The sequence below is a fragment of the Antechinus flavipes genome, chromosome 2, assembly GCF_016432865.1.
Source record: "Antechinus flavipes isolate AdamAnt ecotype Samford, QLD, Australia chromosome 2, AdamAnt_v2, whole genome shotgun sequence".
Classification (NCBI taxonomy): Eukaryota; Metazoa; Chordata; class Mammalia; order Dasyuromorphia; family Dasyuridae; genus Antechinus; species Antechinus flavipes.
The window spans coordinates 252,081,697-252,109,420 of NC_067399.1; the positions used below are offsets into that span (position 1 = coordinate 252,081,697).

Genomic DNA, 27,724 nt, shown 5'->3' on the forward strand with positions numbered 1-27,724 from the left:
GGGGAGAGGAGGCAGTAGGAATTGGGAAGGTAGTGGTGTGCCCAATTTAATTTGCTCTTTCTCTCTTATTGATGAAAGCATATATAAATACAAAATTTCCCTTAAGTACTACTTTGGCTAAATCCCCAAAATTTTTATATTTTGTCTCATTGTTTTCATCTTAAATGAAATTTTAAATTGTTCTTGTGATTTGTTCTTTGATCTGACCATTCTTTAGCAAAGGTTTAGGGAAAACCCTTCCTTATTACTTATTCTACTCTTCCTCTTATCCATCCTTTGCCTACTCCCGGTTTCCCCTGTTCAGTAAAATGTATTTGTATACCCAGTTCTTCCTTCCTTTAATCAGTTCAGATAACAGTTAGATCCTACTGTTGTCTTCTCCACCCATTTCTCCATTTTTGTGTGGATTTCTCCTTATGCCCCCCCCAATCATGTGAGATAATTTTCTTCATCCTTTCTCTCCCTCACCCTTGGCCATAATGTGTTTTTCTTTTCCTCAGTTTCTATTTTTCTAAAACCATCTAATATAATATAACCATTCTCAAGACCCCTAATTATACTCCCTCTGTGGTCCCTGATGATGATAGAATTATAAAGGAATATGCATATCATCTCTATATATTAGAATATAAACATTTTTTCCTTGTTTAATTCCCTGAGATTCTTTGCTCATGTCTATCTTTTTATGTTTTTCTTCATGTGTTTCTATTTCAAAGTTTCTGGTCTTTTCTTTAGGAATACTTAGAAGTCTTCTGTTTCTTTAAAGATTCATTCTCCTCCCACAGGATTACAGTCACTTTTACTGGGTAAGATATTTTGGTTGTAAGCCTGCATATCTTTTGTCTTCTGTAATATTGCATTCCAAAATCTCTCCATTCATTTATAGGGATAGCTACTATATCATGTGTGATCCTGAATGTGATTCTTTGGTACTTAAATTCTTTCTCTATTATTACTTGCAGTATTTTTTTTTCTTTGACTTGGAGCTGTAGGTTTGAGTTATAATATTCCTGAGAATTTTGGTTTTGAGGTTTTTTTCAGGAGTTGACCAGTGGATTATTTCTATTTCTATTTTGCCTCTGGTTATGAGATCTGGGGAGTTTTCTTGAAACCTGGTGTCTAGATCCTTTTTTGGTCATGACTTTCAGGGAATTCAGTGAGTCTTAAATTATTTTTCCTCATTTTATTTTTCAGATCAGTTGTTTTTGCTATGTTATACCTTTTACTTTTTCATATTTTTCCCAATCTTTTGAGTTTTTCTTAATATTTCTTGTTGTCACATGAAGTTATTATCTTTTATTTGTTCTATTCTAATTTTCAGAGAGTTTGTAGCTTGGGCAAGGTTTTGTACCTCTTCTGCCAGACTATTATTTGCCTAATTCTTTCTTCCAAACCTCTAATTTCTTTTCTATTTCCCCCCTAAACTTTAATTTCATTTATGAAAGTATTTTTAAATATAAAAAAATTCTTGCTTCATCTCTTCTAGGAATTCAGATTGAATTTGTGCCAAGTTATGCTTTTCTTTAAGGTTTTCTTTATATATGTTTTGGTATCACTTTCTTCTTCTGGAGCTGATTATTGATTGTCCCTGTCACTCGAAGAGTTCTTTATTGTGGATTTTTTTTTTTGCTCATTCTTCCAATCTTCCTGAGTTTGCATTTTATATTAAGACCACAGTCTGAACAGACTCTGTCTGAAGAGATCTTCTGGATCTGGGTCAAAATTTTGTCCCCTTGTATACTTCTGCTGCTTTCTTGGAAATATTAAATATAGTATTACTCTAGGCTCTCAGAGATAGCTCAGGCTGGGGACCTATAAATTTTTGGTGCTTACAAAGCGTTCTGATCCAGGGCAAAGTTTAAGCTTGGCAAGTTCATTATATGGGTTTGAGTCTGCATAACATCCTATTGGCTTGCCCTTCTTTGGAAGTTACAGAAGACTACTGCTAGACTTAAATATTAATAGCCAGCTGGAAAGATATTGCAGCCTCTTCTTTGATCTGAAATAACTGGCCTGGTTATTCTGCTACAGGTTTCACAATAGACAGGAGACTGAAACTGAGACACTACTCAGGTCCTGGAGTCAGAGTCACATAAAATACTATTTGCTTCTGAACTTGTTCTTTACTCTCTACACAGTTTAGCACCTGTAATCTTCCTCATCCTGGAACACCACCCATATGCATATGTCCCCATCTCATTCTGCCTTGCAACTGTGACCTGGAAATTCACAGAGCTGCCTGCTGGTACCTCTTTCTACAGCCTACACAAGAATAGGGTTCCCCTGTATGGATCTTGGATCTCTTCTTTACCTGGTGCACAACTTCAGTCTTTTTTTATTTCCTGTCTACTCCAGTGTTCCTCATGGCACTTGTCACATCTTGTCTTCCAAATTCACATGCCTGTTTCTCTTTGTTGATTTGTGCTAGAAATGACTAATTTTTTTCCTTAGATTTCTTGGCCAGGACTTGGTCTGAAATATTTTCTAAATCTTTGTTGGAGATTATCTGAAAGCACAGGATGAATGGGCAGCATTTGCCATCAATGATTACTGTGCTATAAAGGATGTAAAAGACTTGAGACTTTACATATAAAAAGACTTTACATATAACATATAACACCCAAAAAGAAAACAGCTGGTCATGTAGTCAGAGAAACTTATAACAGATTGGATCCCAAGTTTTATATTTATATTCATAAGATATTTTAAAACATAGTATAATGACTAAAGAATTGACCTCAAAATCAGGAAGATTTGGATTTGAGTCTTATGTCTGACAATAGCTATAACAATGCTAGGTTTTTGTTTGGAGAGCTTGACTGTATCTCTTCCTGCTACTTTGTCATCTTGTCTCTACTACATCCTAATTTACTCACAGGAACCATAAAAACTACCTTAATTTTTTCTATAATCTATATGCACTTTCTCATAGAAATTTGCCAAATATGCACTTCTATAAACATGAGTGCCAGTAGGGGAATTAATTTTTTTGGTATTTGTTGCTTTCATGAAACAAAGCCCAATGAGGAAAATAAAACATAAATATTGTTGAAACTAATATGCAGGATTACCAAATAAGTGTGTCAGGTGGTGAACAAAGTGCTAAAAAAAAGTCTATTAAGGAAAAGGCCTTACAAATTGATAGCAACCCTAAAGAATGTCTTCCTGTAGGAGGTGACATCTGAGTTGAGTTTTCAAAAATAATCAAGATCCAGCTAGGTGGTACAATAGCTAGAATGCTAGACTTGAAGTCAGGAAGACCTGAATTCAGATTTTGCCAAGAAACTAGCTATGAGATCTGGATAAATAATCTAACTTTTCTCTCAACTTCAGTTTTGCCATGCTTAAAATTGAAATAATAATAGCACCTACTTTATGGTAAGCATTTTACAAATCTTAAAGTAGGCATATAAATCAATAGTGATTGATGATTTCTACATCATCAGTGGCTTTGGGAGGGTGATGGCAGTAATAATATTATCTGAGAGACCAAAAAAAACCCTGATATTATGTAATTTTAAATCACAGAATGCCATAACACTTAGGTGACCCAAAGAGCAATAGAAAGCACAAAGTGAATGTGCAGCATTTTCCACTAATGACTAGCATGCAATAAAGGATATAAAAGACTTCAACACAGATGTATAACAGATTAGATTCTAAGTTTTGTATTTATTTTTGCAAAAAAATTAAAAGACCCAGAAGTACAAAGTGTTGGAATACATGGGAGCCACTTGACAGTGGCTGCTGGAGCTCCAACCCAGACTGGATCTCCTCTTGTGAGAAGATGATACAAGGAGACTAAGAGGCACTTCTGACTGAAAGACTGTTGTGTTGTCTGACCTCTCTCCTCTTCCTCTGCCTCCAATTTATCTCATTCCTAGTCTGCAATACCTGTGTCAGCAAAGGCTGCCCTGTAACTCCTTCAGATGTTATGATCCATAGCTGTGGGGGCTCTCAGAAAATTGACCAGTCCGTTGACAACAAAGCATAGAGCCTAAATGACTGGCCTTCAAGGCAAAAAGATCTGGGTTTAAGACCTGACATTTACTGGTTGTGATACCTTAGGCAAGTCATTTAACCTCTCAGTTGTTTAGGCAATTCTCTAAAACTCAAAGTTTCAGACAAGGTGATGACCCCCACTGATATGGTGATGAGTCACACTGGTTTCCTCATCTGAAGATTCTCTATATATCAAATAAATCATAGGTCCAATCCCTATTGCTTTTCACTAAAAGTCTTAGTAGAAAGCCACCATGATAAATTTATGGATAATTTATAGGAATAGGCAGGTGAGAACCATATAGAACAAGAATCCGAAAAATACTGATCTTATGGGAAGAAAGAAAAATAAAATGAAGAAAACTTTCTTTGATATGCCTTTATAACATATATGTAGTTGTACCTATATTTAGAGTAGGACTTATAGACTCAAAAGAAAGTTTTCAAGAGGGTAGAGCCAAGATGGCAGAATACCGGGAAGAAATACAATCAACAGCCCACCCAAACTCCAAACAGATCTAGAAAACATGGCGGACCAAATTCTGAAGGGCAAGTCAAGGGGAAAAGTAATTATGGTGAACAATTTTTCCAGTCTATATCAGAAGAAAGAGACAGAGAAATGTATATTGTATGTCTGGATGTATTGTGGACAAAGTCTGACCAGTAGTTGTCTAGAAAATACCCTAGTGTAAAAAGAAGTTCTGAAACTGGGAGATTTCAGTGCAAAGATTACTAGCGAATAATAACTATGGCACTCAGATGTATAGATCTGTCAGAGCTTTTCATCCAAGTCTTTAAAGTAACTGAAAGAAATAGCACCAAGACAGAATCACACAAACTCTAAATGGGCAAATAACAACATATTAATATTGTCCTTAGAAGCTTATTCCATATATACCAATAGCTCAAGGTTCTTTTAGTCATGGAACAGAATCAGCTCCAAAGTAAACATTTAGATGCTCTTATTCTCATTCACTGAACATGAAATCAGATCTGAAGATCCATTCTAAGCTTTCCTTTGATTCCCTCAGGACATGGAATGATTCCAAGGGTGTGCATGCAAATCTTTCCTCCTTAACACTGTTTACTATTCCACATGAATCTAATGAACAATCCTCATTCCAATGTCTTAACAACATGTGATCATGACAATATTTTGTTACTTATAGGTTGGAATGGGGTAAGGGAATTCATGATTTCAGTCAACCTCTGAGCTGCTGATTCTCTTCATGATTAAATGACTTCCCCTTGAGATTTTAACTTTAGAATAAAGATCAAGACAAGGTGATGGAAATAGCATGTAAACAAGACAATAGATTCACTAGAAAAACATACTTTTTTGTCTGAACAATAGAATTGAAGAAACTTCAACAAATAGTAATACATGTACCTGAGTAGTTATTACTATCCAATTTAAAGAATTATTAGATAGTTTACAAACAAATGTAGCACATCTGAAGGACATAAACCAAAGGAACAACTTAAGAAGTATTAGACTGAAAAAAATGTGAGGAAAGAGTTCTTAATTATAAATAACATATTTGTATATTATGTAAACAAATTGGAAAGGGGTATATTTTATATTGGAAGGAATACATTTTAATTTGACAGAATTTACAGAACACTAACATGTATTATTCCTAGATTATATTTGCTCACATATTTCATCATCTAGTGTCAAAAGTAAAATAGCAAAGAATTGATTTTACAAGCAGCCAAGAAGAAAAAATACTAATCAAAAACCATCAATTCCTAGCTATTTAGAAAATAGAAATAATGAGGACAAAATAATGTAATTATATAAAATTTACATAAAAAGGTCTTTACATATTTATAATATTACATGTTCCTGGAACTACAAATTTGTGCAATCCTTTTTGAAAAGCAACATGGAATTATAAGAGTCAGAAAGTTGTTCAGACTCCTTGACGTTACAATAACAAAAATTAAGAATGGAAGCTCTTACCTTTCATAACTATGTGTAAGAGAAGACATAGGAAAGGGGACTCTTGCTTATGAAGAGCAAATTAAGTTTTCTATGGAAATCTTTTGTGTAATATAGTGTTAGGAGATTTATACTATCTCCATCTCAATTAATGCAGTCACAGAAAGTACAGGCACCTTAACAGAATCAATCCATTAATCAATAGATACTAATGAGATTTTAATGTATAAGTAAGATATAGCTTTCAAGTACATACAAACACCTTTTTGATTGAATCACAGAATCAATCAATAGGAGTGGGTGGTATACTTTTTCCTACATTGGTATACTTTTTCCTACATTTGTAAAAATGTAGGCCTTTAATCGGAGGATTATTGGGATTTGGCTATGGGATGAAGACTGATGCAAGGAAAAAAACCAATTTGTGGTTGGTTAAAATAATCAGATATAGCCCTGGACCTATGTATAAAAGAACAATCAATCCAATGTAAATAGTCTCTTGATTGTCATCAGAGAAACTAGACCAATAGCAGAAAGTATAATCAGCTGAGATAAGACCAAACCAGGATGAGATAATGCTCACAACCAGAAGCAGAAAGATTACTGAAAACAAGGAAAGCTCTGAAAGGAGAGATTTCCCATGATAGGATTTATTGAGAAAAGACAATTTTATAAAATGTGCCTTCTTGTGGATAAATGTCAGCAATGGATTTTAGAAAGATCGAGATCCTTAGATTCCAGTAAAGAACTATGCCTAAGGAAAGTTTCATGAGACTTCCATCAATGGAGAAAAGACTTCTAGTGTTGCTAATTGTGAATTATTTCTTTGCTGAATGTATAATCTATATTCAAACCTCAGTACCATTGTATTTAAAATTTAGTATTCTTTTCCCATGGAATTTGTATTTTTAGGAGAATGTAACTCAGGCTTATAAAGAGAACATTTGTATCAAATGTTTTTACTATATCACTTTAGTAAATGCCTTTTCTAAAAGCTAATTTAACCTACTAGTTGAGTGTTGATGGGAAGTATATTGCTAGGAGCTTGTGAATTATAGTGGTAGCAATAGCTACCCACAGAATAGCCTTAGGACCTAAGGCATCAGTTGCCCTCTGGAGACTCAACCCCTAAATACAAGTTGAAGAAGTAACACTGAGGGGGTATTACAAATATAACCTGAGCATGAAAAGAAATTCAATTCAATTCAGTGAGTAGTGATTATGTACTATTTGAGATGGTGGAGATACAAAAATAAAAATGAAACAGTACTTGCCTTCAAGGAGCCTACATTTTACTGGGGGAAACAGTATCTCTGGATAAATACAAAATGTTTTAGAGGGAAGAGTACTAGTTAAAAAATCAGAAAAAGCTTGTGTAGAAGATACTTTTGAGCTGAACTCTAAATGGAAATGGAGATTTTCAAAGATGTTGGTATTAGTAAATTGTAGATAATGTAAAATACTCCATTCATGGAGGACAGCTTGTGCGCAGGTTAGGAAAATGTTATATATGGGGAATAGCAGATAGATTAGCTATACAGGAATGTAGGATTATGAAGGAAGTGAAATGTTTGGAAAGATAGATTGGAGACAGATACTGAGAGAATGTTTCATACAAAAATGGATATGGTAAAAGACAAAAATGCAAGGATGTAACAGAAGCAAAAAAGATTAAAAAGAAGTGGCAAGAACACATAAAAGTTCTTATACAAGAAAGATCTAAACATCATCAATAACCACAAATGATGTGGTTATTATTCTAGAAACAATCTGGAGAATGAAGTCAAATGAACCTTAGGAAGTATTGCTGACAATAAAGGTAGTGTAGGTGATGGAATTGCATCTGAACTCCTTAAAATCCTAAAAGATAATGATGTTAAAGTGCTGTACTCAATACATCAGCAAATTTGGAAAAATCAACAGTGACCATTGCATTAGAAAAGAAGGGCAATGCCAAGAATGTTCAAATTACTGAATAATTGCTCTTATTTCATATTCCAGCAAGCTTATGCTTAAGATTCTGCAAGCTCAGTAGACTTTCAACAATATGTGAACTGAGAATTACCAGAAGAACAGGTTGGTTTTTTGTTAATGGAAGACTCTGGGCCCAAAAAGGACTCCAACCGAGTGTGATCATAGGTTGTAAAAATATTTATTATCTGAGAAGAGTTTACAAGCAAAGGAGAGTTCTCAGCTTCTCCAAGGGGAGTAGAAAACAGATGGGATATTTTTGGTTTCTAAAAACTTGTGTAGATACTATAACCCAATGAGTAGGATGTTTGGAAAGTCCCAAGTCTGCAAGTGCTGCTCAAACTTGTTTTTGAGCCAGTCATAGCTAGTTCTAAGGTTTCTGGCATTGGAGTTTCAAGCATCTCCAAATTCAGCCAGAGTTCAGTCACAGATGCAAAGGATCACTGATATATCAAGTTGCCCTAGACTTTAGAAGTTCTTTTGATTGGCTGACTGTTGTTATTCCATTGTCCAGTTCACCAATGAAGAAGGGAAGCTTTGACCTATCTGACAGATTAGTATATTCATTATAGAGTCCATGTTCATCTTTTCAAAGAGGCAAAGGAACTAGAGATCAAATTGCTAATATTTACTGGATTATGGAAAAATCGAGTGAGTTCCAAAAAGAAAGAAAATTCCATTTCTGTTTTATTGATTAAACTAAAGCCTCAGAATGTGTGGATCACAACAAAATGTGGTTAGTTCTCAAAGAGATGGAAGTACTAGATGATTGTATTTGTCTCCTGAGAAATTTGTATGAGGACCGAGAAACAATTGTGAGAACTAAACGAGGCTCTGTGTTATTTATGTATTAATTTAAAAATAATAATAAATAATAAAATAATAAATTTAAATACCAATTTATTTATTTAGGTGCAGAGCATGTTATGTGAAATGCCAGTCTGGATGAATCAAAAGCTGGAATTAAGGTTGTTGGGGAAAATATCAACAATCTCAAATATGCAGATGATACCACTCTTATGGCGTGGTGAAAAGAAAGTGAAGAGGAGTTAAGAAGTTCTTGATGAAGGTGAAAGAGGAGAGTATAAAAACTGTTTTGAAGCTTAACATCAAAAAAACTAAGATTTTGGCAACTGGTCCCATCACTACCTGGCAAATAGAGAGAAAAGAAATGGAAGCAATGTCAGCTTTTATATTCTTCCCTCCCCCCCCCCCCCCCCCGCCCTCCCCTCCACATTAAACTGTTTTAAAAATTCTCAATTCTGTGACAGATTTTTGGTCAAGTTGTTTCCATTTTAAAATGACTGATTTTAAAAACTAATAACTTAAAACTTCCACAAAACAAAGAGTTCACAAAAACATTCCTTTCCTCCTGAAGTTTTTATGATACAATGTAATAATTAACCAATCTTTTACTATTAAACTTAAATAGCCAATTAAAACAAACAGTTCTGAGACTATTATTCCACCATTGATTGAGACTGAGGTGGCAGGTGTTATACATAATATTCATTTAGCCTTCTGGGCCTTCTGGGCAGATTTTGCGACCTTGCCAGCGCCAGCAGCTATCTTGTCAACTGTCTTGATGACACCAACTGCAGCAGTCTGTCTCATATCATGAAAAGCAAAACTACCCATTGGAGGATAATCAGAAAAGCTCTCCACACACATAGGCTGACCTGGAATCATATCAACAATGGCAGCAGCCTCAGATTTCAGAAATTTAGGATCTCTTCCAGCTTCTTACTAGAATGACAATCAATCTTCAATTTAGCAGACTCGCAAGCAATATGAACAATGTGACAATCCAGAACTAGTGTGTAGCCAGCACTGATTGGTGGGATGGTTCAAAATAATTATCAGTGCAGTGAAGCCAGCTGCTTCCATAGGTGGGTCATTCTTGTTATTACAGATACATGCATTATTGCTACAGCAAACTTCTTTGACAAACACATTCTTGACATCCAAACCAATGTTATCCTCAGTCAGAGTCTCATACAAAGCTTCATGGTACATTTCAACAGACTTTACAGTTGTAACTGACTGGGGCAAAAGCGGTCACTATGCCTAGTTTTAAAATACCAGATTCCACTTGGCTAACAGGTACAGTGCCAAAACTGACAATTTTGTAGACATCTTGGAAGGATAGACAAAGAGTCATGTGTTGGTGACAGGATGCAATCCAAAGCTTCATGCAGTGTAGTTCCATTAGCACTGTCAGCCTTATGAGTAACTTTCCCTCTTGAACGAAGGCATATTAGAGCTTGGCTCTTGGACGTTGTCACAGTTCCAACCTGAGACTTGTGATGACGGCGTATTTTAAAATCAGTCGGACTCAGGAATTCAGGTTAAGGGAAAATCTTCAATCTTTATTCTTTTTGAGGTGAAGGGGGATTAGCAATGTGAGCAGCTTTGACAAGAAGCCAGCCAGCAGTCCCTCCCTGCCTCTCTTCCTGCCCCTCAGCCTCCACCCAACAAAATCGTCATTTCCTATACATCAGGACTTGCATAAAGAGTGGGCGGGGGCCATTCTTTCTCCAAGCATCTATATTAATAGAGTCCAATTACTATTTAGCCTCACGTGCTTGGGACCTCAGTTCATCAACTTGAGCTTCAGCCCATTACATCTCCTGCTTTCTTGTGTTTTAGAACACAGGTGGTCATGCCATCCCTGACTCCTCAGGGAAGTCAGAGCCCCCAAGGGGAGGTGATCACACCCTCTCTGACTTCTTAGGAAAGGAGGTGAAAGCACCGAAAAGGAGGTGATCACGACCCCCCCCCCTGACTTCTCAGGAAGGGAGGTGAAAGTACTAAAAAGGAGATGATCACACCCTCCCTGACATCTCAGGAAGGGAGATGAAAAGCACCAAAGGGATGTGGGGATTGCTAGCAGGTTTCTGGCTGAAGGATCTTATTATGCACAAACCCATCAGCATGGGAGGTATTACACAAGCACATAGCAATAACACAGAGGCTATTAGTGATGACTCTCCCCACAGTCAGTGCAGGCTCAATGTGGTGTAACAAATATGAATTATACACCAAGTAACGGTATAACAAACAATATAAATCAACATGGTGTTGTAAAAGATTGCCAGAAGTTTTAGAAAGAGGGTATGTAAACAGCAGTCAACAAACACCTTCTTCAGCAGCCAAGAGATAGTCCAAAACCAATCTATTTTCCATTGCTTCACATATCAGGGAATCCAATCATCCCCCCAAGTTTTTGAAGTCCTGCACCGTCTTTTTATGTTTTAGGGAATCCAATGATTCCAGCAGATTTTGAAGTCCTGTAACAGTCTTATCATTTCTCAGAAAATCCAATGATTCCTGAGGGCTTTCAAGTCTTATGTCTCAGAGAATCCAGTGATTCCTGAGGATTTTCAAGTCCTACAACAATCTTATGTCTCAGAGAATCCAATGATTCCTGAGGGTTTTGAAGTCCAACAATTTTCAATGTCCATGAGTCAAATGCCATAACTGCCACGCTCTGTCAATGGTGAGCACAATCAGCAACAGAACCACCCAATATTTCTTGGGTCTTCTCCTTCTTTTCAAGGGTCTGCTCCGTCTTTCTGTGATGGACAAGGCAAACATGGCTTGTTGGCACCCATCTGATTCCTTCTCCACCTGTAGAGATACAAGCAAACTCTCTCCCCCAGGCAGTTAACCTATCTGGTCCCTTCCATTCACCACTTTCTGGGTCTCTCCACATCACCTGGCAATTATCTAAAGATAGTGGAGCTGCTCGCACTGGACACTGCCCTTCTGGTGGATTATAAAACCTGTCTGCCAGAGCCAGTGCATCTTTGTCAAAAATCAAAAAGTTAATAGTATAAAAGGCTAGATTTAGAAGTTCTCTAGGGTTACCCGTGGCTCCCCCTTTCTTTTGTTTTTGGAGGAGCGTCTTAATGTCTCTGTTTCTCCTCTCTACTATTGCCTGTCCTTGAGGATTAGAAAGTATGCAAGTGGTAACAGCTGACCGACCTATGCTCATGATTATATAAATGGCCTACCATTGGAAGGATTGGTAGACACAGGTGCAGATCGTACAGTCATTAGAGGTGCCAATTGGCCCAGTCCCTGGCCAAAGATTAAAGCAGATAAAGAGATGTTTGGCGTAGGAGGATCAATAGCAGCTAAAGTTAGTGCTGCCCCTATGAGATGGATTTTTGAAGGCAGAACAGTTTTTACTCCTTTTATAGTTGAAAAAATCCCCATCAATCTGTGGGGAAGGCGTTTTACAGCAATTGGGGTTAAAAATGAGTACTTCGGTTTTTTAAGCAGGGCTGCTGTTGAAGGCCTGCCAACACTTTCACCTGTTCCTATCCAGTGGAAAATTGATACACCAGTGTGGATAGAGCAGTGGTCCTTAGGTAGCGATAAAATTCAGGCCTTATTAGATATAGTACAGGAGCAGCTTGACCAAGGACACTTACAATCTTCCCTAAGTCCTTGGAATTCCTCAGTGTTTGTTGTAAAAAAGAAATCTGGAAAATGGAGGATGTTGACTGATTTAAGAAAGGTAAATGAACAGATGGAAACTATGGGAACTCTTCAGCCTGGACTTCCATCTCCTACTCAATTGCCTAGAGAGTGGCCTCTTTGGGTCATAGATATTAAGGATTGTTTCTATTCTATCCCTTTGGATAAGGAGGATATGAAAAGATTTGCCTTTTCAGTGTGCCCAGGGTTAACTTAGCTGAGCCTTATAAAAGATATGAATGGACAGTTTTGCCACAGGGAATGAAAAACAGCCCCACATTGGGTGCCAAATGTGATGACTGCGTATTTTAAAGTCAGCCGGTTTCAGGAATTCAGGTTAAGGGAAAATCTTCAATCTTTATTCTTTTTGAGGTGAAGGGGGATTAGCAATGTGAGCAGCTTTGCCAAGAAGCCAGCCAGCAGTCCCTCCCTGCCTCTCTTCCTGCCCCTCTTCCTGCCCCTCAGCCTCCACCCATCAAAAACCATTTCCTATACAACACAAAAGGACTTGCACAAAGAGTGGGCGGGAGCCATTCTTTCTCCAAGCTTATATATTAATAGAGTATGGTCCAATTACTATTTAGCCTCAGTGCTTGGGACCTCAGTGCATCAACTCAAGCCTCAGCCCATTACAGAGACTGGCTCAAAAGCTACTGTGTCAGGGTTGTAGCCAATTTTCTTAATGTAGCTACTGACTTCCCTGACAATTTCCTCATATCTGCTGGGAGTTGGGAGAGGAGGGATGGAAGACTTGGTGGAATCCAATTTGTTTACACCATCAGTTATGCAAGCCAGAAGTGAATGCTTGTGGGTCTGGCCATTCTTTGAGATACCGATTTCAAAATCACCTGCACTAGCAGCAATAATCAGGACAGCACAGGCAGCCTGAGATGTTCCTGTAATGTTGTTCTTCATATAGTCCTCGTGGCCTGGAGCATCGGGAATGGTTATGTAATACTTGGCGCGTCTCAAATTTCCACAGGGAGAGACCGGAAGTGAGAGCCGCCCTCCTGTTCAGCCCTCAGTTTATCCAGGCATATATGAGATGATCTTTCTCATCTCAGCAACCTTGTGCTTTATCTGAGCATAGAAACTTCGTCCTGATAAAGGGTTCTTGACATGGGTCCTAGAAGTAAAGCAACAAGAACGTTTTTGGTGCGGAGAACCCAAGGCTCCGTCCCTAACCAAGTGGCCCATAACAATTCTTCTCTTGCTTGTCAGCAGTTGCCGTCACAAACTCTCTGACCCGCCTTTTCCAGGAGCTTTCATTTTAACCGAGTTTGAGACGTCATCTAAATTCATCTTTCAGGATTAAAAGGAGGAAGTCAGAGAACCAAGACACACACATACACACACACAGAGACATGCACACATAAAGACACGGACACACATTGAGATACACACAAATACACAGAGGTACACGAGTCTGGGCGCACTGGCAGAGGGAGGCGGGAAAGGCGAAAAACAAGAGGAAAAAGGGGAAGCGGCGGACGACCGAGCATTTCAAGCATGCGCATTCGGGTTTAGGCGAGGTAGGGTGGGAAGGAATCCCCTGGGGCTGAGCCGTGCTAGAGACGGTGCGGAAGACTAGACGGAGGGGCGGGGCCCGCGCTCACGGAAGCCGGAAGTAGCACCGGAAGTTCCCTCCGAAGAGAAGTAAGTATTTTTTTTTTAACTTGGAAGTAGGTGAACCCTTGGGGAGGGAAGTTGATGCTGGGTGGGTGTGCAGGGAGTCCGCTCCCCTCTTTCCCTCCAAATAAAGGTGGGGCTAAGTTGGGGTCTTTGGAGAAACGACCCCAGCCCTTGTCCTTTGGCGGTAGAGCCGGGTAGCCTGGGATCTGGGTCTCCTATCTTGGCAGGTGGGAAGCGTCTGCGTGAGGGAGTCATTTCTTCCCGGAACCCTAGTCACGGGCAGGACCTTATGTCGGACTTTCAAGGGGATGTCGAAAAGGGGCTAAGACATAGTCGAGGTCCCCAGGCATATGATAGGGGAGGTTAGCTCCCCACTTAAGTAAGCATTACACAAATCGGACGTGATTAGGAAAAGAAACTGCTCTGAAATCCTTTGAGGGATACGTATCCTTCAGCTCTTGGGGAGACGTGGAGAGGCATCTATCCTGGAAGCGGGCCAGGGTAAGGATCGCTATTCCTGCAGTCGGAGTTTCAGCTGTTCTACAAATAGGGAAACTGAGGCCCGGAGAAAGCAAATGACATTGCAGGTCATTCTAGCGCCCTTTTTCATAAAAAGCACGTGGTTTGAATTGGAGTACAGTGCCGGGATCTGCCTATGTGTCCTCAGATGACGAAGTGATGGAAGAAAGAAGTACTTAGAGGGTTTCCACAGACCTGGATTTCTTAAACTTGTCCCACTCGCAACCCCTTTTCCCATTACGTGACCCTTGGTATATAGATATATAAAATAAATATAGAAAAAAAATTTACTGTTCATCATAATTTCGTGATGACATTCAAGTTAGGAGAGACCCCATATGTAGTCATGAACCACAGTTTAAGAAGCTAGTCCCATAAAGCACTTCATAAAGAACAAGCCAATGAATTCAACTAGTCTGTAAGTCCTTTGATTTTGCATTGGGCAATCAAGCATTTACTAAGTACCATTCCTGAGCTAATCTTTGGAAGATAGAAAGGAAGAAAACAAGGATCTCTGCTCTCAAAGAGCTCCAGTTATAATGGGAGACACAACATACAAACATCTATGTACATACTAGATATATTCTGTCCAAGAGAGAATCCCAGGGAAGGCACTGGATTGGAGGTGGGGGGAAAGAAAGAGAGAGAGGGAATGAGAGAAATCAGAAAAGACTTTTGGAAAAGGGCGATTTGATCCAGATAGTCTTAGAATCTAATCCTTTCTCAGGACCAAAAAGGGTGTCAGATAACCCAAGTCTTTTAGTGCCTACTCCAGTGTGCTTTCTACTACCCTTTCTTAGGTGCTCCCACCTTCACCTTCCACATTTCTTGCTTTTACTTAGAAATTTGGTTATATGCAGAAACCTCCAAACTATTTCTTCTTAGTCTGTTAATTTATAAAGTATACAGAGATGAAGAGATCCAACAACTGTATATACCTTTCTTTGAAACAATATATAACTACCTTCTGCAAATAAAGACAGTTGCATGAGAAGACTGAAAAGGGATAAGTGTATGACTAAAAATATGCTAATAATTTCTTAGATTGGACCACTTTTATGTGTTCAGTATCCACATGTGTGAGGAGATAAGTCTTTGCCTTTCATTTTGAAATATCAGTGATTTGGCTGAAGATGCAAGATTATCTGATTCATTCTAATGAAGATAGCAGGATTAGCTGTCCAGAAAGATCTTGATAGGTGCCATAGATTGAATTTATAGGATCCAGTTTAAGAAGGATATTCTAAATAGAGGTACTTAAATTCTATTCTATTTTTTTTTTTGTTTTGTTTTGTTTTTGCTGAGGCAATTGGGGTTAAGTGACTTGCTCAGGGTCACACAGCCAGGAAAGTGTTAAGTGTCTGAAACCAGATTTAAATTCAGTTTATCCTGATGTAAGGGCTGGTGGTGCTCTATCCACTGCACCACCTAGCTGCCCCTCACTATTTTCTAAAAAAAATTCTATGCAAATTCAGGATGTGATTTAATCTCCCCAGGTAGTGATTTATAGGTTTCTAGTGGATTTTTGGTTCAGTGTGAGTCAACAGTGATACAACAGGTGAAAAAAGCCTGTGATCTTAGACTACATTCATAGAAACCATTGTGTCCAGAATGAGGGATATGATAGTCCTGTTTATTGTGTTTATTTCTGGGTACCAGGAGTAAATTGATAAAGTTAGAGTATATCCAAAAGAAGGCAGTTAGGATGGCTATATGATACAGTGAAAAAATGCTCTAGAGTGTGACAATTTAAGTTTAAATTTTACCTGTGATACTTACTACCTGTGTGACTTTGGGAGAGTCATTTAATCTCCCCAGGCCTCACTTTTCTCTTCTTTAAAATAAGGATTGATCTCTTAGGTCTTTTCTAGTTCTTGATATGATGGCAAAATGATTTTTTAAAAATACCATAATAGGACAGATTGAGAAATTAGAGGTGTTTAGCTGGAGCAGAGGAGACTTGGGAGAGATTTAATACTTGTCTTTGGGTATTTGAAGGATTGTTGTGTGGTGAGAAATTGGTTTTATTTGTTGTTGTTTTGATTTTGTATGGCTCCAAAGAGCAGAACTAGTAGTAGCAAATTGCAGAAGTGCAGATTCAAATTCAGTATAATGGAAAAAATTATATTATTAGAGTTATCTAATCAAGATTGTATTGGAGTGTGGTGAATTTTCCATCTTTGGATTTCTTCAAGTGGAAGAATAATAACATTTACAGAATATAGTAGACAAGATTTCTGTTTAAGTGTGTTTTAAGTTAGATGACCTCTGAAGTGCTTTCAGATTATTAAATTCTATGTATTATGTATGTTGTTATTGGTATATATATTGGTATATAACTTACTATAAGAAAAGTAAGGTCAGGAATGGAGGAAAACTAGGTGATGCAGTAGGTAGAGCACCAGCCTGGGAACTAGGAGGATCTGAAGTCAAATTCAGTCACAGACACTACCTTGTGACTGTTTACTTCAGTTTCTCATCTGTAAAACGAGCTGGAGAAAGAAATGGCAAACCATTTGAGTATTTTCGACCCCAAAAAACCCCAAATGGGATCATGAAGAGTTGGACAATAACTAAAAAGGTCAGGAATGCCTTTTGGTTAGTAAAGAGAGTGGTTGGAAATCAGGAGATGTTTAATTCTAGTCCCAGATCTATCATTAATTGATAGTGTAACCTTAGATAAACCACTTCACTTCTGGGCTCTGTTTTCCTCATCTCTAAATTTTTCAGGGTATTAAGAAAAAAGGAGAGCAAATGATCTCCAAGGACTCTCCAGTTCTAAAATTCTATGTGTTTTGACTTCTGGATATTAAATGAGGAAGCCACCAATGGATAATTTGATATCCTAGTTTAGTTTTATAAATATCTCTGATTTTATTTAAACAGGTTTCGTACAAGTTTTGTACATCAAAGAATTTCAAAGTTGGGAGGGATTGATTTAAGGTGCAGATCCTTATCATTTTGGGTTCCCATGACAGAATAAAGATTTGACTTATGAAATTAATTCATTTAGGTGAGCATGTTACCTCCAAGGTTTATCTCCACCCTAACAAGAGCTATATTGGAAAGCAAGAGGCCCTGGATTCCAGCTGCAGACACTCTTCTTGTTCCTGGCTACCTATTTAAACAACAAACTTCTCCAAGGCCTCTGGTCCTTAGCTGCGCACAATGTTCAAATCATCAAGAACCTAAAAGGAAAAGAAACCTTTCTGAGAAAAAGTTGGTAAGAACTAAATATGAAATTCATAACCTTTTTCCAGAGTATATTGTATTGAATACTGTTTTTAGACTTGGTATTTAAATGCTGCCATTAGCTTCCATTGTAGAAGATAAGAGCTGCTGTTCTGGGGGAGTTTTTCCTCTTTATCTTATTCTTGTTGATTGTAATTAGCATAATATGATCACAGTTATTCAGGGAATATATTTTTGAAACAAATAAAATAAAAAGATTTTATAGAGAATCTTTGGAAAATAATAAAAGGAACATCTGTACACTTGCCAAAAATAGTCATATATGTTCCTCTTGTAAAAAAGTATCACATTTATTTTTCATGGTTCTCTAATTCTTATTTAAATCTTTTGAGATGTGAAGTAATTATTGACTGAAATTAACAAGAAGTTTCCATATATTTTTGTTTTCTGCTAAGTGGAGAGATTGTAGATTAATGTTATTAGGGCATCCAGGATTTAATAAAATATTTAATATTCATTTAAACTAAAATCTAGTTGAATTTCTGTATTGTTCCTGTTCTGCATTGCTTGTCATATCTGCATTTTAAATCTGAATTATTAGAGAAAATTGTATAATCTGTACATACTGTTTGCCAATTAAATTATTTTTTTGAAGAAATTAATCAGTGTTGACTGCACTGAAAAATGTTGATTTTTGAAGCAGTAATTCACAATTTTTCCATATGGTGGTGCCAAAGAAATTTAAAAGTCTTTTTAAAAAATTTAATTCCATTTGTGGAAAAAAAGCGAATACATGATGAAGAGGTTTTTAGTGTATTATGGGAAGAATTTTTATGATGGTCAAGATCTGCATAATTATTATTATGTACATATTGTTTAGGGCCAGATTTTTTTTTTAGCTCAAAGATCTATTTTAAAACTATTTTAAACATAGGAGCATGGCAGAGTTTGTTGTCCATAAAAGAAAAACTGATGATTTTATTGTGATATGGTCCTTAAATCCTAAAAATAAAGAATATTGCCTTCATTTGTTCTATTGGTTAGATAGCTATTCCTCAGTTGATCTTCTTTTCTAGAAAAAATCACTATTACAAAAGACACTTAAATATATTACTACTTTTTTAAAATCTGATTTTCCATTCAAAAAGTATAATGTTCTTAAAATGTTCCTTCTGTTTATGGAAGTAATTTATATTTGGAACCATTTATCTCACTCTTTGTCCTTTTTTGTTTTTGAATTATAATTTTGTTATCACTGTAGAGACCTGTTCTTCCAAGATTGTGTTCCTAAATAAGTAACAATGACTCATTTATATATCACTTCATAGTTTGTAAGGCAATTTACTCACAAAATCCTTTGAGATAGTGCAAATGTTATTTCCTTTTTACACATGAGGAAATTGAGGATTAAAGAGGTTATATGACTTGCCCCATAGTCACATAGTTAGTAAGTATTAAGATTTAGGTTCAAAACTAGGTCTTCTGAATCTAAAACCAATGCTTTTTCTAATTTGCTGCCCAAATAAATAACTTAACAAATTGTTTTATTTCTAAAAATTTAGGGAGTAGTTCTTTTTCTGTTTTTAGGTTAGATATCTTGAGTTATTTGATTGTGTATTAATGGTTGCATACTTACTTCCATACTTCATGAACTCCCCACTTAGATGATTTTCATAAGTTGGTGTGGCTTAACTAATCTCTCTCCTCTAACCCTATTCACTCCAGACTCCCAAAACCCAAACATACCAACCCAGATCCTTATTTGGTAATCAGCATCCTAGTGCTAAGCTCCTCTGTATTTAGTTAGCTTATGTTTGGAGGACAGACACACAGCCAGTCTGAGCATCTAGTCTCAGAGATTAAAACTTGACAAAAGGTGACTTAGTCTTTCCATACCACTTCCATACACAGAGGAGGATTTGATTAACAAATAAATTTGCCTTTTTGAAATGAATGTGTCATGACAGTAGAAAGTAGAAATGTTGTAGAAATAGACTGGATTCAGAATAAAAGGATCTGCATCTGAATCCTGACCATGCTGCTCACTATTTTTTTGACTTTGGATAAGTCACAGGTTCTCTTGGCCTCTCTGTTTCTTTATCTTTCAGTGAAGGAGTTTTGACTAGCTGGCCAGTAATATCCCTTGTTACCTCTTAATCCTATGTTTCCTTAAAATTGGAATTATTAGGAGCAGTCAGCAATATATTAATAGGATTAACTTAAAAAATATGAAAAAGAAGTTTAGCTTTGTCATGGACAGAATGAGGGATACAAGATGAGTAAGTGCTTTAATGGCATCCACAAAACAAAAAGAACTAGAGGATCTATTGAAAAATAAGTACAAGAATTAAAGTGTTTATAAATAGAAAAGGTAATTGTTTTATATATATATATATGATTTGCTGAAAGATTAAAAATGTATTAGTAATGGAAAATGGCCTTTGCTTTGTAGAAACGGTATTTTGTAGATCATCGAAGAGTATTTGTGACTGGAGGCAATGGAGGCAATGGAATGAGTTGTTTTCATAGTGAGCCCAGAAAAGAATATGGTGGACCTGATGGGGGAGATGGGGGAGATGGTGGCCACATTATTCTGAAAGGTAAATTGGTTTTCTTGTTGGGAAGGATAAAGATTTAAAAGCTATTACTTTCTCCAAAGATAAATTTGAATTTTATTACTAATTTGGTGGAGGTATTTTAGTAAATCAATATATACCTTCATACTTTAAAATTATTAAAAAAAAAAACAATTTTCACAAATTATTTGAAGGAAAATTGTTGTGTCACAGTTCCCTAATTGTCCTGCCTCAGTTTCTCTAAATTGTTCTGCCTTAGTTTCCATGAATTGTCCTGCTTCAATCCCCCTGGTTTCAATCCCCCTTTTCTGCTCCTTAAAACTGAGATAATTAGGGCTGTGGAGATCTAGCATTCCAAAAGATGAGACTCCAGATGTCCTATCGCAGATACCTAATTGGTATCTCTTAAGTTTCAGACTTCCTGGCGCTATTTGGACACCTCCTAAGTCCTCCCAATTTGTAAGAATTTATGGTCCTATCCCCAATTTGTCAGAACCGAATTGACGGTCCCTACCTGGAGATTCCTGCTCACCAGAGTTTGGATTCCACTCCCCCTACCTTTCTTTGTCTGTCTCCCCAACCTTAGAGCCATATATATGTCATTGAGAACTCATGTTTGCTGCCGGATGCTTTGGACATCAGCCCTGGGGGCAACATGCCCCCAGCACAATCTCTGTCTCTCAAATGAAATATTAAAAACTCTCTAATCTCTATCTTGCCTCAGTTTCTCCGGCATTACAAAATAAAGAGAATTTTTTTCTTGTAAAGTTATATTGTTAGCTAAATAACTTCTGGACATGTCCTTTTGAGAAGATTTATGTATTTTGCACATCATTCCATTTATCTAAATGCAATTTTTGTTCTGCTTTGGTTTTGGATAGACCACAGAAAATTCGTGGAATCTGTTTATTTTTTAAAATTAAGTCTGAAAAAAAATTAATTCTCAAATAATGTAATAAACCTTGGTTTAATTTTTAGTTGACAGGCATGTCAGATCATTATCTTCAGTCCTTTCAGTGTATCGGGGGTTTGATGGAGAGCCTGGTGGAAGCAAAAACTGTTTTGGGCGTAATGGAGATTGCCTCTACATTAGAGTAAGTTGCATTTTTTGTTTGTTTGTTTGTTTGTTTGTTTCCTTATCAGACATGATACAACTCAACATAATGTCTTTAGATTCCTGTAGTTTTCTCACTTAACTTGAATTCTACACCTGAAGTCTTGGGACAAAAATGGGCAAAGATATATCTTTTATTCAGGCCAGAAAATTTCAATACTGAAAGAAAGTTTCTCTAAAAAATCTTTCTTCCCTTTCCACAATTTGTTTCTCTTCATATTCATATTGAAACATCAATAACAATCCCTGGACATTTTAGGAAACAATTTAATTTAGATATTATGTTGGGGGTTTTTTGGTGACAGTGCACTTCTCTTTTCTCTTAATGTTTTTCCTTTGTGATCTCTTTCTTACTACTTTCTTATCATATCCTGTATCATAAAGTTTTTAAAAAGTTTTTTTGGTAATTAAAATTAGTCTTAGATAACCTCTTCTAAGTTCAATTCTTTGAGGACAGGGATCATGTTTTCAAAATACTTTATAACTGCACTGCTGAGCATAGTAGAACTTAAACAAAAGCATTGCTAAACAAACCTTTTTTTCTTTTTTGGCTTTGTGGTTATTTGATTCTTTACCTAGGGAATAAATTCAGAACAGACTTGCAATGGTTGTGTGTAGGATATAGATCTATGAATCCTTTCCTTATTTTTAAGGTTCCCCCAGGTACTCTGGTTAAAGAGGAAAATGAAATTGTAGCTGATCTTTCTCAGCCAGGTGATGAATACATTGCAGCCTTAGGGGGAGCTGGAGGAAAAGGCAATCGATTTTTTTTGGCTAATGACAATCGAGCACCAGTAACTTGTACCCCTGGGCAACCTGGTCAAGAAAGAGTACTCTATTTAGAAATGAAGACTATGGCTCATGCAGGAATGGTATGTACCAATACCTTCAGATTCTTTTATCTCCAGTTCACTATGTTTCCTTTATTGGGGTAAAAAATCATTTAAAAAACCAGCATATTATAAGAATACATTTATTTGAATTTATTAATTTTTAAAAAACAATAAGAAATTGAAATTCCTTCATTTTTCAGCCATTGTGTTGTTTAGTTTAATATTAGTTCTTGTTATCCATCAAAACTTGTTTCTATTCTAGAAATTCTTTTCATCCTGATTAGTTTCAATAATTTATAAGTGTAAAGAAATTTTCATAAAATTATGTGATTATTTAAACATTTTTTTCTAGGTGGGATTCCCCAATGCTGGAAAATCATCACTTCTTAGAGCAATTTCCAATGCAAAACCTGCTGTGGCTTCTTATCCCTTTACTACCTTAAATCCTCATGTAGGTATTGTTCACTATGAAGACTACCAACAAGTGGCAGGTAAATTTTCTGATATATACTTGAGATTAGAATAATGGTTAATTGAGGAAAATGTAGGTGTGATAACTGGTTAGATTTAATTGAATTTGGCTTCCTATTTAAAGTGTTAAAAAATGTTTTTCGTTCAAAATGTTCTTATAATGCTATCATTATAGATTTTAGGGGAGTGATTTTTCATTATTAAGCTGTCACCTTACTGTTAAGCAAATTTTCATTTAAATTTCAGTGATGAGGAAAATTATTTCTACTACTTTTATTCTTTGTGTTGTGCTTTTCACAGCAGTATCAGTCACGTGGACCACATGTGATTTAAAAAAATCACTTTTTTAAACTTTTCCTGTGCCATTTAAGAGGGAAAAATTTTATTTTAGGAGATGATGTACTTGTTAAAATTACAAGTAAGCCTGCTGGTAATGTTATTTGTGTCGCTCTTTGTATTTCCAAAGTGCTTTGCAATAATTTCTAAGTTATTTATAGCATGCAAAAAGCTATTTTTCTTTTAAAGAATTTTGCAGACTAGAATATATCAAATAGCATTTAGTATTTTGGCCCAATATATGTTGCCTCCTCTAAGTTTTTTTAAATTAATTTTTCTCTTTTGTATTTAGATTACCCATATCTCACAGTTTATTCCTCCCCTCTCAATGAGCCATCCTTCTTTATAAAGAGGTAAAAAGAGGGGAAAAAAGAATTCATTAAAACTAACCAACATATTAGAAAAGATTAACATCATATATGGTGTTCCACATTCCTTATTCTCCACTATAGCAAAAAAGCACGTAGAATTGTATTTTCATAATTTTTTTCACCAAAATGTTTCAAAGTATTTTTCAGAAAGAAAAATTAGATATACTTTCATAAACACTGACCAACTGAAATATTCAAGTACTAAAGGAATGTATTCAAGTTCAAGCAATGAGTTGGATGAGAAAGTCATAATAAAACCCAGTTTTTTTGATACCAGAATTGATATATATGGTCATGTTATCATTCAACTAAAAAGTTTGCACAGATGCACAGTTATAGTCACATATGGTGTTTGCTAATCATACTTTTGCTTTTTTTTTTTTTTTTTGTAGTAGCTGACATTCCTGGTATAATAAGAGGAGCTCATCAAAACAGAGGCTTGGGTTTTGCTTTTCTGAGACACATTGAGCGATGCCGCTTTCTGTTATTTGTGGTGGATCTCTCAATAGCAGAACCATGGACTCAGCTTGAGGATTTAAAATATGAGCTAGAGAAATATGAAGAAGGCTTGTCAGAGCGACCACATGCAATCATTGGAAATAAGATTGACCTTCCTCAATCTAAAATCAATTTGCCTCAACTTCAGGCTCGATTAGAACAAAAGGTCATCCCCTTGTCAGCATTGACCGGAGAGAACTTAGAGGAATTGCTGTTGCATTTGAAAGAATTATATGATGATTATGTAGAGACTGAGCGCAAACAGGGACAGGAGCCACTAAATTGGTGATGATTGAAATTAAACTAGAATTGGTCATTGAAAGGAAAAAAAAATCTTAAAACTCTTGGAAAGTTGAAAATGGTAACAAGGGTGAGAGCATCAAGGACAGTGAAAGTGAGAATTGCTGCATCAATAAAATGTACTTAATTAGTGGTGTATATGTGATCTTTGTGTAGGAGAAAGTAGTTTATAAATCATTTAATTTAGTAGGTTGTTACCCTTCACTGGTTAGTCAGGGGCTTATTCTCAAGTGGCACATGATCCTTTAATGATCCTTACACCTTCTGGCCCAGGAAATGCCGAATCTGTACTAGATTTCCTTGTGTGACAGCATATTGCCCCACCACCTGACACCCAGCCTGCTTACCAATGCTTAATGCATCAGTCAGCCTTGTGGTTAATTTTCTGAGATTGGACTCATTTGTGTTAATTAACAGCTGTAATTAGCAAGAGAAGACACATTGCTGATTGAACTTACAAAATGCTGTTGAAAATGCAGATATTCACTAGTGGATTTAAAATGTACATACTCCTGTTTTAAATTTTATTTTCTATTTATTTCAGCAGTTGATCACAACAGTAGCCTTTTAAGGCCATTGGAATAATCTTTGCCCAGTTAGCTTTCAGTGTCAAATTAAGGTTTTAGAGATCCTAAAAAATTATCAATATGATGGTCTGCATGTGCTACTGGAATTAGGGATCAGGAGTATTTTTGCATACACCATCTCTGTTCTGATTTAATTTAATGCAAAGGACATAAATACAGGATGATTTTTTTCCCCCCCATACTTAAAACTACTGGAAGATTTAGTAAGTTCATTCCTATATGTTTGCAAAATAGATTCATGTGTCCTGTTGAGCCGAACACTGAAAAATAATCGTGAAATGTGCTTTATGAATGAATGCATCTAGCATCCTAAAAAACTGTTACCTTCTGTGTCAGAACTTAAATGTTTCAAGCAGAGTATTAATTAGTTAATGTGACACCGGATAATATAATTTCTGACTTCATTTTCATAATATGAATATGATAAAGTAAAAAGGCTAATATAGTTTTCTTTGCATATGAAGAATGCATTCATATTCATAAACATTTTGCTGGAAATTGTGAAAAAAATCCTAGTTACACCTTCCAGGGATCATGAGCTTGCCAAAGTCTGCCTAATTCTAACTAGAGCAGAAAACTATAATTTACTGGTAGGTAATGACCCAAAGTCAATTATTAATGACAGCTGAGAGAATCTTTCACTTATATAATACTACATAAAAGCAAATGTTATCTAAAAAACAACTCTTTAGTGTTTGTGTGATTTAATTACTATATATTTACGGAGAGATTAGTTCTCATTTTACTGCTCATAACTTTTAGTGGCAACAAGTTGCTAATTGTACCAATAAGTCATCTTTTTAATCTCATCTACAACCTGGTTGTCTAGTAAAATGTAATTGTACACTTCTTCCTTAAATGGAAGCTAATAATTCTTAAGTATGCAGAGGCCTCCAGAGAAATTTGAAAAGCCATGAGATTGAAGCCAAGGGACAAAAAGCAGGAGCAAATGGGAATTTGTGAGGAAAAGAAATAGGATATGACTATTTGGGGGAAATTAAGGATGCCATGGATAAGAATAAAGAAAATATAGTTTTTAAAAAGTATAAAGGGATTGCAGTTTAATGAAATGGGATCCCTGATAGTGAAGGAAATAATAACTGTCTAGATGCTGAATTAATTTTATTTTGAACATACTTACTGTTAAACTTGTCTTGAATGATAAGCTACCTTCAAGAGTCTTTGGAAATAATTTTGTTTTTGATGTAGTTCCATCTATCTAGACGAGGAGAGAGTCTTGGAGTTTTATTTTAATGTCTTATAATTTCAAAGGTTTCTCTGTTTTAGAAGCTAGAGATAGGTTTTTATATCCATTTAGTTTCTCTTCCTACATACCACAAAGGATTTTCTAAGAGTAAAATAAAATATGAGCTTATGTTAATTAACATTAGCCTTTCATCTTTACAGAGTAGGGCCCAGGTCTGCATTTGCAATTTGGGAAAAAAAAAAAAAATTAGAGCCAGCCAGGATAGTTCTGTCTCTTCCCTCTCTCCTAAATGAATGTGACTTTACCTCCCAATGTTTAAAATACCTGGTTTATTTCCCTCTCCCCACCCCCGAAATGTATTGGTTTATTCCAGATTCATTAGATATGCTTTGGATTTTGTTATATAATTTTCTAATTTTCCTCTGATGAAATTCATTTAGTTTCTTCTAACTATAGACAGGTTTTCCTGTTAACTCATACTCTCTAACAATCGGACTTAGTGATGAAAAATGTTTTTTTCCCTTCCTTCTTCTGGTCATGGAACACAAACATGCCATACTTAGAAGAGAGGGACATACCTTTCTATGATGCTACTAAATGATTTTGCATTTAATAGTCTCACATCAAAGCAATGCTTGGATGTTTCTAAAAGAGTATCAATAAGCAATGGCAGTAGCTGAATAAAGCAGCAATTTACAGAAGCCACTTTACATACTGTGACCAAGTGCACAGTAGGAGCAATTACATTGTGCTTCAATAAAGCTTATTAGTTCAGAAAAGTCAGAAATTAGTGTTTTACTGTAGAATGGAAAATTTGGGGCAATCTTATTATCTTTATGAAAATTTTTCTGTATCACTGCATCATTTTTCATAATTTAAAAAATTGCTTTTCTCCATGTGCCACTCTTGTTTGGAAACCTAAAACTAAAATCAATTTTCTCATTTCCTCATTCCTCAATTTCTTGATTTTGTCCTATTGTTAAAGTAAATTTTTTTCTTTCCACAAATATTAAGACATTGCAGTTCTCTACATATGTTGACATTTATTTTTATTGTATATATTCCTGAGAAGTTTCCAGGTACTTCAGAAATCAGTTGTGATAATCAGTAAAAGCAAATCTTGGCAAGACAATTTCCTTTCAGCCATGATGCCTTTAACTTCTACTACCTATAACTCATGTTATCCTCTTTTAGATTTTAGTACTGGGGAGGAGAAACAAAAGAAAAATAGGCATGGACCACTCTACACTTTCATTAATATTTAATAAATCAATTCTTTAATAAAATTATTTTCTAACTGCATCCAATATGCAGACTTGTGTTAGAAATTAAGAAAGTTACAAAGTTGAGATATAAGATCTCCAAGATTTTGCAATTTAGGGGTAGAATAATTTGACATGCAGAAAATATGTGGAGGGGGGCAAGGGAGAAGATTAGTTATTAAGGGAATCAAGAAAGGTCATGGAGAAGATGATCTTTGAGTTAGGCTTTAAAGAAATGACAGATTTCACAAAGCAAAGAATAAGAGAGGAATAAGGTACAGACATAGGTAGGAAAGCACAGAAAGTGTATGATAGATAGTAAATAGTCCAATTTGACTAGAAGGGTAGAGTATGTGGAGAGGAACAATATGAAATAAACATAATAAAGGTAGGATGGTGCTAAATCATAGTAAAGCACTTTGA

General features: G+C 36.0%; 1 protein-coding gene and 1 pseudogene across 4 annotated transcripts; one reads left to right on the forward strand and one right to left on the reverse strand.

Moving 5' to 3' along the window:
* Positions 1-9,259: 9,259 nt before the first annotated feature.
* On the reverse strand, positions 9,260-13,920 carry LOC127546572 (elongation factor 1-alpha 1-like; annotated as a pseudogene).
* On the forward strand, positions 12,908-27,171 carry MTG2 (mitochondrial ribosome associated GTPase 2). 4 transcript variants are annotated; one of them, XM_051976695.1, is made up of 8 exons: positions 12,908-14,059; positions 17,568-17,777; positions 20,199-20,346; positions 21,301-21,416; positions 22,090-22,308; positions 22,622-22,760; positions 23,369-23,429; positions 23,840-23,923. In XM_051976695.1, the coding sequence occupies exons 2-8, from the start codon at positions 17,574-17,576 to the stop codon at positions 23,844-23,846; spliced, it is 894 nt and encodes a 297-aa protein (XP_051832655.1). In that variant the 5' UTR covers positions 12,908-14,059; positions 17,568-17,573; the 3' UTR covers positions 23,847-23,923. The 4 variants fall into 4 exon arrangements, with proteins under 4 accessions (XP_051832655.1, XP_051832656.1, XP_051832653.1 ...); XM_051976696.1 differs by lacking the exon at positions 23,840-23,923 and having other exon boundaries at positions 12,909-14,059; positions 23,369-23,830; XM_051976693.1 differs by lacking the exon at positions 23,369-23,429 and having other exon boundaries at positions 12,936-14,059; positions 23,840-27,171.
* Positions 27,172-27,724: the final 553 nt, after the last annotated feature.

Bases quoted from the DNA above. Each gene is read 5' to 3' on its own strand.
- MTG2 (XM_051976693.1), top strand. From the start codon at position 17,574: ATGTTACCTCCAAGGTTTATCTCCACCCTAACAAGAGCTATATTGGAA. The intron at 22,309-22,621 runs GTATGTACCAAT...ATTTTTTTCTAG, and splicing joins CTATGGCTCATGCAGGAATG to GTGGGATTCCCCAATGCTGG. The intron at 22,761-23,839 runs GTAAATTTTCTG...TTTTTTTTGTAG, and splicing joins AGACTACCAACAAGTGGCAG to TAGCTGACATTCCTGGTATA.